We start from the raw sequence: 12,631 nt of genomic DNA on the forward strand, positions 1-12,631 counted from the left end.
ATCTTACCATCTGTTCACTCTGTTCTCAACTGTACATTATTACCTGACTTCAAAAAGCACATCAATATATCTACACTGATGTTTTCTGCACCTCATCTGGGGCTTCTATCAAAATATTGGCCCCCTATGGCATTAAACTTGCCTTAGTGCCCTCATAGCATCCAGCCTCAAAATTCACTAACACCGGAGAAAGTCGGGGTATACATTGTCCTCTGATGGCCTGTGGCACCCTAGGTGATTCTCTGGTTGTCCAATACATCCTGCTACCCCACCTCATCTACTTGTTCTATTCATGCTATGAAGGATTACAGAGATCATGGTAGTATCTGCAAATCCAACTGAATTACTATATGTTTTCTAAGAATAGCCCAGGACCATTGCTCAGAACTAGGCCTTACTTGCCTTCTTAAACTTACACTGTGCACAAACCTATAAAAATAGATGTGGGCATTGCCTCTTTTGGTTTCTTTCCCAGCCTTCAAAAGGATTTCATCCAACTTCCTATTGTTCGCTATTAAGAATATTATTGAATAATTTTGTAAGCTTTTTCTTGAATGGATTGAAGTCTATTATAGAAAGACTGTCATCCTTAATGTTCTCCCAACCATTATTGGGAATACCATATATGGCATCTATTTCACAAAAGAGATATACAAGAAATCTCAAAGTTCTACCAGGTTAAATGTGATTATGCAGACCTTATTATTCCCAAAATTTAAAAGAAGTAAAAAATATGAAACAGTCTTTAAAAAATGAAGCTATTACAAATCTTAAATGAACCAAAACCCTTCCTAGTGCCAAAATAAGTATAGGAATAACTCCCAACAGATAAATTAGTTTGAGCCTAGATGAAATTGTATGGGGAAACCTGTGAGACAATTCTCATCCATCTTGATTGACTCAAATGATTTCCCAATGCATGTTCCTAATAATATTGTGAGCAACTGAAAACCCATTATGAGTCGTCTGAAGTGTTATCATTTACAGGTATGTGAAGCATTCCCAGACCCTCCAACCAGCTCAGCATCAGCTACTTCCCTGACGGGTCCTGATTAAGGTCCTCCCAAGAAAGACTTCATTGGATCCACGCTCAAGAGGACTCTCCCAGGTTTTCCTGACCCCCTACATCGCTGTAAAGTGCCAAGACCTTAAGACTTGGGTACGTGTATCACAACGGCAAGAGTGCCAGCGCCCACAAAGACCCATTGGATCTGTCAGCTCCTCTCTCTGACCAAGCAGACACAATAGCTAACCAGCAAAGCAGAGTAAGCCAAATGCCTCTGCATGAGATCATCAGCTGATTAACACACAAGAAAAAATAACTAATTTAGACCAGAGTTCTAGCTTTTCTTGAGAAACTGGAATTTGAAGGGGCTATTCTGTGATCTGTGCTCCTAGCAAGTGACTGAGAACATTATAGACTGGATTGTTCGCTGAGTTGTAATTGAGTGAAACATAGACAACGAAATCTTGAAGAATTGCACGTAAGTGCAAGCCAGATTTAACTCTCTAAGTAGTATTGGTTGGACTGAGAAATTGCTAAACCAAACCTGTGATAGGACTGGCTATTTGGGTATCTCCCTTTGTCATTGTTGTCTCTTACTGTTACATTGCTTTCTGTGTTATCGCTGGAGGACCAGATGTTCTCAGATAATTCACATTGCCCTGACTGTGGACAACAGTGGTTTCCTAGTTTAGAACTAGGCCACTGGTTGTACCAAACTGAACTTATTGAAAATGAATGTTACCAAGTATTCTTAGACCGTATCAACAGGGCTGATTATTGCCCTGAGTGTTATCCTGATAATCCTGCTAACAGAAGCCTTGTCCTTCCTTGGTCTTTCCCACTTGAATGGGCTCCCCAAAATCTTACCAGGTGGACCTTTGAAAAAGCTTGCCACCCATTTCTTCTGGGTCCTCCGCTGGTTAGAAAAAGGATACATGACTCTAGACTAGCTGGTTTTAACCCAGCATTACAGTTAATCTTGGCTAGAACAGACACAACCTTAAACAAAAAACTTGGCCAAAGCAAATAACTTCTTAAAGAGTCACAATCATGGAGATTCTAGAGAGTTTTGTGCTAGTAACTCAAGGAAGATGGAAAAATGACGCCTTTTATATCTAATTCAGACTGTCACTACTTCGGGGAACGGCTGAACTTGCTGGGTCTGCTCCCATGGTCTACACCTAGTCTGTTCGGCATGAATTTAGTCAGTATTCCAGCCGGCTGTTCATCTGGAGCCAGAGCATTTCGTGTTCCCTGTGCTTTGGAATTAGCTTACCCTCCTGAAAAGCTCCACAGCCTAACTACTGACAGAGGACAAGGTAGTCCTGGAGGAGCCCCATACTTTGTATACCATGATGATATTTCTAGTGATAACTTCTGTGGGAAAGCATCTTCATTGTAGCTGGCTTCTAGATCAGCGGTCGCCTCACTGGTGGTCTGTAAGGGCCAAAAGGTTGGCAACCGCTGTTCTAGATTATTTCAGTAAAAGAACTAGACATTTTAATAAGAAATTATATTGTTCTAAATTCCACCCCTTCTGATTGTATATATAATTTATTCATATATAATCATTTATTCATAATTGGCTCTATTTGGCCTTAGTGTGGCTTTGATATTATAGATAACTGGTCACTGACAGAGAAACCACATCCTATTGGGTAACACCTACATAGGTTACACAAAAACATGCAGAAATGCCACTGTCTATACTTACTTGGCTCTACATAAACAAAGACTGTCCTGTCTTTGTGGTGACTGAACTTAGAATGTCCTGCCAGGAAATGGAAAAGTGCCTGTGTATGAGATAGTCTACAAAAAGAGGTCTCCAGCTTGACTCCATAATAGTAGGAATAGTCTAAGGGAAGCATCTTCAAACCAAGACGGTCTTGCTGGGTGTTAGCCACATTCTGGCCTTCACTTGTTCATGAGAAATTTAGAAAAACCTGTTGGAACATCTCAGAGGCCATGGGATAAGTTTAAAATTCCACTTAAGATGCTAGATAACCCATTGCTTGTGTAGCAAACTCAACAATGTTCTCAGGGTCCCAGGTCCTCTCTGTTTTTCCCCTCTGGGATCCTTATCGCATTAGCTTTTGTCCTCTTAGTGTCCTCAGTGATTACAGTGTGGCTTGTTGCTGTTCTATGCATTTCAGTCCCATTTGGAAGCAGGGAGCGAAAGCTTTCTCCTTTGAAGACTCTGTCTTACTTGGAAAGGAAATCTTTCCCAACAGTCCCTCACCAATTTCTCCTTACATCTCATTAGAAGGTACTGGTTAAAACAGGCGCTTGGGAAGCCAGGCCAAGGAGAATGGAGTTGGCAGTGCCTGGGCAGGGCACATTGTCTCCCCTAATAAAATGAGGGCTCTTTGAGGAAGGAAGCAGTTGGGGAATGAATGGCTGTTTTCATGCAGGAACTCATGCCTGCCACATGTTGTGAAACCTGAGCTGTTTGTTCGTCTGTATAAAGAATGTACCCCAGAGACCTCTCCTGTATCTGCCTTATGTCTATCTTGGTGGAAGTTCTCTCCTGTTATATTGCTGAATAAACTGTGTGGACTGCTAAACTGAGTGAAGATTAGTAGTTTATCATTATGCCTTGATTAAGAACTCCTTCGCTATCCTAAAGCTCACTCCAGAAAGTGAACATTTACTTTGAGGTATTGCTTTTGAGGATGGTGTTATGATCAATATTATTGCTCTACATTTTTTCAGAAACCCTCTACATATGTGCAATTCTAATTATCAGCAAAATAGAGACGAGGTCTTTTGTTTTAACCAATCTCTCCTTTTCGTAGTAAAGACAAATTAAACCGATTTATGCCATTGATTTTCAAATCAATATCTGGGTGAACTTGTCAAAAATTGCGAATTTTCTCTCTCGAATTTCTCGATCTTACAGAAATCTTGATTCCTTAGGTTGCTCACAGGGCCCAGGAATCTGCATTTTATAAGTCGTGCCTTAGGAGCCTTGTGTAGGTAGGTGCTCTGTGGGCCATACCTGGAGACATACAATAGCAACATATCCAGGGTGTCCAGTTATCTGGCTTAAAAAGATGGGAATGGAGTGCTCATTGTGCAACAAGGTAGTGATAGGTAATTGTACTTTGCTGGTGACATAGAGAGATTTCCCGTCAGACTGAAGGTCACTTGATATTTCAGGTTACAACTCAGTCACACATTTCTCACAAATTAAAATGATTGCACCATTGTAGCAACCCTCACAAACAGTTCTGTATGGTTTCATTATAAGCCATGTGAGTATATGGGCAAAAGGAAGGAATAAAAAATATTAATTTTAATTTACCTTAAGTAGGATACTTTGCCTTCAGACATGATTATCACATACCAGTTACATGGTTCGCTCAGAAATAACATCGTGTGGCAGAGTTCATAACACTGAGCAAGGGAGAAAATTTAGAAAGCTTTGTAGCTCTTCAGCTTAGGTCATTTCAGTATGACTACGCTTGGTTTAAAATACTATAGATCATTCTAGAGGACTCCATTTCAGAGTTATGAATAATGCATTTCAAAGTATAAGTATGTTCCTAAAATTCATTTTCATGACAAATGATGTGGAGAGTTATCCACTGTTTTGGATTATGTGAGCCATATCCATCTCTACCTCCATACTGTGAACGGGTTGATAATACTACGTACACATAATGGTGGCCACTTTAAAAATGACTTTTATAATTACCTGTTATTTTATGGCAGACCTGGGAGTGGAAGGTTAATGGAAACATGCCTGGGCAGACGGGGAAGAAAATGTGTCATCAAAAGAAAGCTGTCCTGGGTTGTGGATGACTGTTAAGATTTATCTCTAAGCCATAGGAGAAGGAACCCCAGGCAAGCCCAGGCAAAAAAAGAACTCTATGGCATTCAAAGAGTATGTGGCTGTCAGCATGTTATAGATACCTGTCAAAGTGAAGTGAGTCATACCCCTTCCAGCTCTTCAAGTCCCTCCAGCAGCCCTGAGTTGCCATGGGATCTCGAGAACACAACTTGGTAACAGTTTATAGAGGACACATGATGGCCTTGCAGCCGGCTGATCTGGGCTTGTCCTCGAATTCTGACTATGGAATGACCTTGGGCGATTTAACTTCTGTATCCACTTCATCTGGAAAAGAGAAGGCATAATCATGGTCCATACATCATAAAATTGTTGTGAAGATTAAATAAGTTAATACATAAAGTGCTTTGAAGGCTGCCTGGCCCAAAGAACATGCTCAATAAATGTTAGCTGTTATTGTCGTTGTGTATATTTTGTTACTTGTCTCCATAGCAGGATTGTAAATTGTTTGAGGACCACGTTATCTGCTACTTTTTATGTCTAGAGCATAAATGGCATCCTTCATTAAAAGGAGCATATAAAAATAGAATAATAGATATACACTTATTGGGCACTGTCATACCTTTGATACGATGGCATTTATGTCGAAACTCCTATCCTGGATTGAAGGATTCTCTTACGTCCTTCTCAGCTGCTAAACTTCTAATTTCCCTCTTCTTTTTAAAAGAAATATTCAGCTCTTGGTGTTGCAGACACCTGTGCTTTCTGATACCTGCCTCTTCCCTCTTCTGCACGTCTCCTCCAGGTCTCTAACCCCTCCCCAACTCCTGCCTGGTCCCCAGGGCCAAACTAGAAGTTTTCAGAATGGAGTGGCAGTTGGGTGAGGTCCTACTGTTTCCCAGCAGCTTTTCCTTGTCCTGTCTCCTCCCAAAATGTATGGGAGACTGTGGTTGAATGGTGACTCTGGACTGTAAGTTCATTCTCTGTGGGTTCAGAGTTACTATCACAGGCCTTTTCTTTCTATTCTTTCCCCCACAGAAGCGAACGTTTTATTTTATTACTTATTAAAAAATTATTCATTACATCCAACATACAGAAAAGTACAGAAAATAACATTTAGCTATGTATCCAGATCCCATGAACATTTTGCCACATTTACCTCTGTTCCTTCTTTTAAAAGATACTTTATAGATACAGTTGCCTCCTGTCCTTGCTCTCAGCCTATTCTTTTAAAAAAATATATATTTTCTTGATTTCTTACAGAGAGGAAGGGAGAGGGATAGAGTTAGAAACATCGATGAGAGAGAAACATTGATCAGCTACCTCCTGCACACTCCCTACTGGGGATGTGCCTGCAACCAAGGTACATGCCCTTGACGGGAATCGAACCTGGTACCCTTGAATCCGCAGGCTAACGCTCTATCCACTGAGCCAAACTGGTTAAGGCCTCAGCCTATTCTTGTCCTTCCCTCTGCAGAAGCAAGCATTAAATGGAAGTCGATGTCTATCCTTTCTATTCATGCATTTAATTTTTAATTTTATATCTACTTAATGGACAGAGCAATACAAAGAATTGGATACTTTCAAATTTTTATTAGTTATAAATTTATACATAAATCTGTAATATGCATCAGCTTATAGAGTTCCCCTTGCAACATTTAACTTTGTATGTTGGAGTCTGCTAAACTTGCTTGTGTTACTTAAGTCATTCTGTGTACCAGACAGGGAACACATCCCAGGTTGTCACGGCATTGCCATTGGTACAAGGAGGTGAGCACAAAGAGGAGCCACATCTGCAGAGGAAGCAGTGAAGCAAATTTGTGTACCTCTTTGGAGAAGTCCCAGGATATCGAAATCAAGGAAAGGCATTCCTCATTCTGCCATCTGGTGTGTTCTCCATAAATGGAGAATAAAACCTGACTGCTTTAACCAGTCTCAGTCCTTCCTGGAAACAGTTATAGCAAAGTGACCCAAGTTTTGCTGCAGATTTCAGGGTCACAGGGGAGTGGAGATAACCGCCCGCAATGAGCCTCATTTTTACTTACGTGGAAAAATAAATCACCTCCTCCACAGAGGGGGCACCGAAAACCAACATTTCATGATTGAACTTGAAAGGATTTCACTAAATGTAAATGTTTTTATGCCATATAGGTACATGGGGTCTTCCTCAGTTTGTTTTTGGGAAAGATCCCTTTAAAGGTGTCTTTTGGACTTTTTCCTATAGTTGCAGAAAGGCTCCAACATCCCTATTTCCATCAGGACAAGGCTCTGCCTCACTTCCATGATGCAGTCCAGGGGTTCCTAATGCGCACACTTCCTAGTATATGGATTGGACACATTCAAAAGATTGACCTGCTTCTGGAATAGTGGCCTCCAGATCTCCCAGGTACCCCAGCATGTGACTTCTTTGAGGCTGTGTCAGGAAACCATGTTTGTGCCACTTCTAACTTGCAGCCTTGAGGGAATACCACTTCAGCTATGAACATGCGAGGATGATACGTTAAAGGGTCCGAATGCAATGGGCTTCGGAATGGCAAGTGCCTTGAGACAAGAAAGGTGTATACTGAGCATTCGTGAGATGATAGAAATACTTGTGACGGCTCCTTTGCAGGTTGTTTGTTGGCTGGAACCTAGTAATACATTTTGTTTCCAAGTAATACATTTTGAAAGCATTGTGTTATAACTTTTATTGAAGATACTCTACGTACAACAAAATGTACAGATTTTTCATTTGATGACAACTGATTGTAACCACCACCTCAATAAAGACCTGAAGTACTTTCTGGACCCCAAAGTGTCTTCTCATGCCCTTTTCCAGTGAGTACTTCTTCCCCCAGGAGACACTGACCTGTTTTCTTTTTTTTTTTTTTTTTTATCACCACAGTTCATACATCTGCACCAGCAGAAAGGAGCCCTGTCCCTAACTCCTCCCTTCCCTTCCAGTTTATAAGTAGCACCACTCTTCATTCATATTATTTTCAATTAAAATATGGATTGAAAATTCTATACCAGGCACTGTGCTAGGTAGGCATTTGGGAGTAAAATTAAATTTTACAAAATTGTGCTGTGAGAAAGATACAAAGACGGCTAGTTGACTAGCCTCTCAAAACACTTTACAAGGCTCCTTCACATATATATTTTTTTTATTGAGTCAAACTTGGTATATAACATTACAAAAGTTCCAGGTTACAACATTATAATTTGGCATCTGTATATACTGCAAAGTGATCACCACCAAAAGTCTCGTTACCATCCTTCACCATACAATTGACCCCATTCCCCTCTGGGAATTACCAATCGGCCCTGTACTATGAGTTTTGTTTTGTTTTGTTTGTTCTTTTATTTGTTGTTGTGTTGTTTTTTCAGATTCCACATGAGCGAAATCATATGGCATTTGTCTTTCTCTGTCTGACATACTTCACTTAGATCTATCCATGTTGTCACAAATGGCAAGATTTCATCCTCTTTTATGGCTGGGTAGTACTCCATAGTATGTATGTACCACATTTTTATGCATTCATATGCTGATGGACATTCTCTTCTCCAAACTTCAAGGCAGCTGTCTCAGTTTGCAGGTAGCCCCTGTGCATTGTTATTTGCGAAGGCTAAGCTTCTGACAGGCAAACTCTGAGAAATGTATATGGGACAGAAATTGAAGACATAACGGAAATCGGCAATGAGTAATTCAGCAGTGACTTAAATTTCTACTCTTAGAATGACTTTTCATTTCAATTGCATAGATATTCTCTTTAAGATTCTGGTCACTTGGTCTTAACGTTTTCATATCCTTTCAGCCACACTGGAATGTACTGGGAGAGTATTCAAAGTTAAGAATCTGAAGCTTTTTTCTATTTGTAGTCTAGCCTGTGGAATGTGATCCTCGAGAAAGGCAGAAAATATTCTTATCTTCACTAAAAAACGTTTCAGAGAGGAAATACTATCAAACTAAACAGATTTAATAAGTAAAGCTGAAATTGGCATTTCTCCCATGGATGACTAAAGAGTCATTTTAAATTTTTTTTTTCCAGTTTTATTTTAGTGACTGTACATATGCCTTGTTTCCTGGGTCCACGGGAAGCATGAGTCTGTTGGGACTTGGGACAAGAAGAAAACAAGACTTCTTCACAAGGAAAATCAGACACTAACAAAAAGAACCCCAAGGTCTGAAGAGAGAGAACACAACCATGGCAGACAGAGGACCTGGGGACCCGCCGAAGGGTAAGGCGGGTTGTGCAGCACTGGGGTTGGTGCTGCAGGAAACCAGGGCTGGGCTGAGAGAAAACCTCTGATGACAAACCTGCCTGAAGTTCGGAAGTAAAAAGAAGTTAATGTCATTGATTAATTTGCTCTGGTTATTCTTATCCTTTCATATTTACTAAATTTTACCAAAATATCAGACCTTAATTTTAAGTAAGATTAATGTTTTAGAGACTCCAGTCGTTGAAACCTATAGTATTGGAAAAATGCAATGGCTCTTTAAAAAGAGTGTAGACAAATTGTTATTTATTTAAAAAATCAAGATGTTTTTAAAAATTAAGAAAACAGAGACGTGCTATATATTTAGAGGGGGTCTTTTATTATAGGGAAAGATGAAATTTAAATCCACCCTACTTATGTATATATAGAGGGTACACAAAATAGGCAAAATATGAGGTAGATTTTGCAGAAGAGAAGATGGGTATATTTATTTAAATCTTTTATAAAGGATGTTTTTTTAAAAACATAAAAGTAGAACTGTATAATGAACCCCCATGTACTTAACAGCTAACTTCAAGTATTGCCTACATAATGCTGAACTTGTATCCTGCTATGGAATATTTAAATGTGAATATAAGACATTACATCGTTTTATTTGTAGAAAGTGTTTTCTCTTAAAAATAGATTTTAAAGAACCATAACCAAAATAGCATTATCACATCTAAAAAATGGCCGAAACCGGTTTGGCTCAGTGGATAGAGCGTCGGCCTGCGGACTGAAGGGTCCCAGGTTCGATTCCGGTCAAGGGCATGTACCTGGGTTGCGGGCACATCCCCAGTGGGGGGTGTGCAGGAGGCAGCTGATCGATGTTTCTCTCTCATCGATGTTTCTAACTCTCTATCTCTCTCCCTTCCTCTCTGTAAAAAATCAATAAAATATATAAAAAAAATAATAATAAAATAAAATAAAATAAAAAATAAATTGTTTTTTCTTAATATCATCACGTATCCAGTGAGTATTCACATTTACCCAGTTCTCTAAGGAACAGTTGAGTGTTTTTTTTCTCTCTCTTTACAGTGGGGCACACAATGCATTTGAATGATCTATCTTTTGGATTGCTTAACTTTTTAAAGTTTTATTATAGAAAATTTCAAACATAGAAGTAGAGAGACATGAAATGAACCCCTTGTAGCCATCGCACAGCTTCATCTGCTGTCAGCATATGGCTTCATCTGTGCTCCCTCTCTTCTCCCTTCCCCCAGGTCATTAAACTGAAGCAAATTCTAGACATATAATTCTAGCTATAAATTCTTGAATACTTATCTCTAAGATAAGGATTCTTTTTTCAAAACATTATTGCAATACCTTTACTGTTGTAAAAGATGAATAAAAATTTCTTAGTATCATCAAATATCTGGCATTCAGACTTTCTAATTATCTCATAAATATTTCTCTAACAACTGATTTCTTTGACACTGGATTAAAACAGTGTCGTTCGCAGACTGCATTTGGTTGATCTGTCTCTGAAGTCTCTCTTAATCAATACGTCACCCCTCATTTTCTTTTCTTGCCATTTATTTTTATTTCTTGCTATTACTAAAAGAAGCAGAGTCTTGCCCCTTGGAATGTCCCCCATTCTGGGTTTTACTGATTATATTTCTGAGGCATAATTTTTAAAAAAATAATTTTTATTGATTTCAGAGAAGGAGGAAGAAGGAAAGAGAGAGAAACATCATTGATGAGAGAGAATCACCGATCGACTGCCTCCCGCACGCCCCACACTGGGGATCGAGCCCGCAACCCGGGCATATGCCCTTGACTGGAATCGAACCCGGGACCCTTCAGTCCACAGGCCGACACTCTATCCACTGAGCCAAGCCGGCTAGGGCATCTGAGGCATAATTTAATACATCTCTCTGTCCTTGTATTTCTTGAACCTGGTAGTTAGCTCTAGAAACATGACCAGATTCAGGTTCAGTAGTTTTGCAGGAGGTCTTCCTAGGTGGTACAGTGTACTTCCTATTGCATTGACTCGGGAGGTTAATGATGTCTGGTTTCCCTCTTTGTGCGATGTTAAGATTGATCAGCTGGTTCAGCAGCTGTCAGCCTGGACATCCATTATAAAGTTCCTCATCAGCTTTTTGCATAATGGTTTTAGTTACTGCAGTTGATGATTGCCTAGATCCATTATTTCATTAGGGAAGAGGATGCATTTAATACAACCAAAAGTTGGCTCTGTCCTTCGGAATAGTTTTACATTAGTGTTATTTGTTAAGTTTGTTAACACAATAATAAATGTGTTTTACTCTCCTTAGTGTATGTCAAGAGAAATAATGTTTAGGAAGAATGCCTTGTAAATCATAAAATCTATATAATATTACTTATTATTAATCAGTGACCTTGTTAGAATACAAAAAAGGAAATTTTTTTCAATAAAAATGATAAATTTTTTATCTCCACAGACTCTCAAAAGGATTTGGAAAATGACCCTTCAATAAATTCTCAGGCACAGGAGACCACAGTCACGGCAAGTACCACCAAAGAAGCTCAGATCCTGAGACCTGCCTCTGGTCTCAACAAGGACCACCAAGAAGTAGAAACAATAGGTTCAGGAAGTGCAGATACAAGTAATCAATCCGAAAGTCCAGATGAAGCAAGTTATGGGAACTATCCAAAGGACAAAACAGAACTCAAGACCAACCAGAGTTTTCAGGATGGCAAACTAGGGCATCAACTCTCCTCAAAAAGTCTGAGTAAAGAATCCTTGCATCTTGAAAGTGTGGGTGAAGAATCCTTGCATCCTGAAAGTGTGGGTGAAAAATCCTTGCATCCTGAAAGTGTAGGGGAAAAATCCTTGCATCCTGAAAGTGTAGGTGAAGAATCCTTGCATCCTGAAAGTGGGGGTGAAGAATCCTTGCATCCAGAACCCAGCTGTTGTCCAAGTGAGGAGGTAGGAAGAGCAGATGCACAATTAGGGAGCAGCTCCGTAGACCTCCCTGAGGAAGCAAGCCACAGACCTGAAGCTTCACAGGAGCCACTTGCCATAGATCCCCAGGGTGTCCAGGGTCCTGATCATTCCAGTGCAGGGCCGGAGAGCCAGGGTACACGGCGGAGGCGACTGGTGGAACCAGGTGAGAGAGCCCACTGACTTCTGTCCTGTTCTGTATTGCTTGTCACTGAGAGCACAGCAGCTCAGGGTCCGTTCCAGAGGACATCTCTTTCCTTGGACCTTGTCCAAGGTCACAGACAGAGCTATCGCTGAGTTGAGATTAGAATGAGGTTTCTTATCTCCTAGACTAGCTCATTCCATTCCATTAAATAAACTGCATTTTTAAACAGTGTTTTCACTTATTTACTGTTTGTTTTAATACAGTATGATGGGAAAAAAAGGGGGCATGACCTTTTATGAATTCACCTCTGGCTTTTCTTTATTTCTCATGAGCATGCTTTCACTTACAGTTTTTTAAATATTTTATTTTTGGGGAAACTAAATGCTACAAAAATCAAAAGATGGGAAATTAAAAAACCAACACCAATGATACAAGTACCCTTAAAATGCAGTCATTTCAGTTTTATAGGACTTTGAGCAAATCAGTTAATTTCTCTATATCTGACACCCCCCACCCCATTTGTATATT

The 12,631-nt window shown here is 39.8% G+C and overlaps 2 protein-coding genes across 5 annotated transcripts in view; both read left to right on the plus strand.

Moving 5' to 3' along the window:
- LOC118673677 (torsin-1A-interacting protein 2-like) overlaps nt 1-12,631 on the plus strand; it is a 30,985-nt gene that overhangs the window by 10,391 nt on the left and 7,963 nt on the right. The window contains exons 1-4 of one of the 4 annotated variants that reach the window (XM_036344824.1): nt 1,034-1,159; nt 7,492-7,613; nt 8,825-9,014; nt 11,456-12,124. In XM_036344824.1, coding sequence (XP_036200717.1) covers nt 8,981-9,014; nt 11,456-12,124 — 703 coding nt within the window. In that variant the 5' untranslated portion in view covers nt 1,034-1,159; nt 7,492-7,613; nt 8,825-8,980. Of the gene's footprint in view, nt 1-1,021; nt 1,160-7,491; nt 7,614-8,824; nt 9,015-11,455; nt 12,125-12,631 lie in introns of those variants that run through there. The other 3 variants (XM_036344826.1, XM_036344823.1, XM_036344825.1) reach the window with 3 other exon arrangements.
- On the plus strand, nt 1,159-3,579 carry LOC118673678 (torsin-1A-interacting protein 2). The gene has a single exon (XM_036344827.1). The coding sequence runs from the start codon at nt 1,641-1,643 to the stop codon at nt 2,034-2,036; it is 396 nt and encodes a 131-aa protein (XP_036200720.1). The 5' UTR covers nt 1,159-1,640; the 3' UTR covers nt 2,037-3,579.

This window comes from Myotis myotis, unplaced genomic scaffold, assembly GCF_014108235.1.
Source record: "Myotis myotis isolate mMyoMyo1 unplaced genomic scaffold, mMyoMyo1.p scaffold_m19_p_18, whole genome shotgun sequence".
Taxonomy (NCBI): Eukaryota; Metazoa; Chordata; class Mammalia; order Chiroptera; family Vespertilionidae; genus Myotis; species Myotis myotis.

What these genes read in the sequence shown, in the direction of transcription:
- LOC118673678 (XM_036344827.1), top strand. Translation starts at nt 1,641, where the DNA reads ATGTTCTCAGATAATTCACATTGCCCTGACTGTGGACAACAGTGGTTT.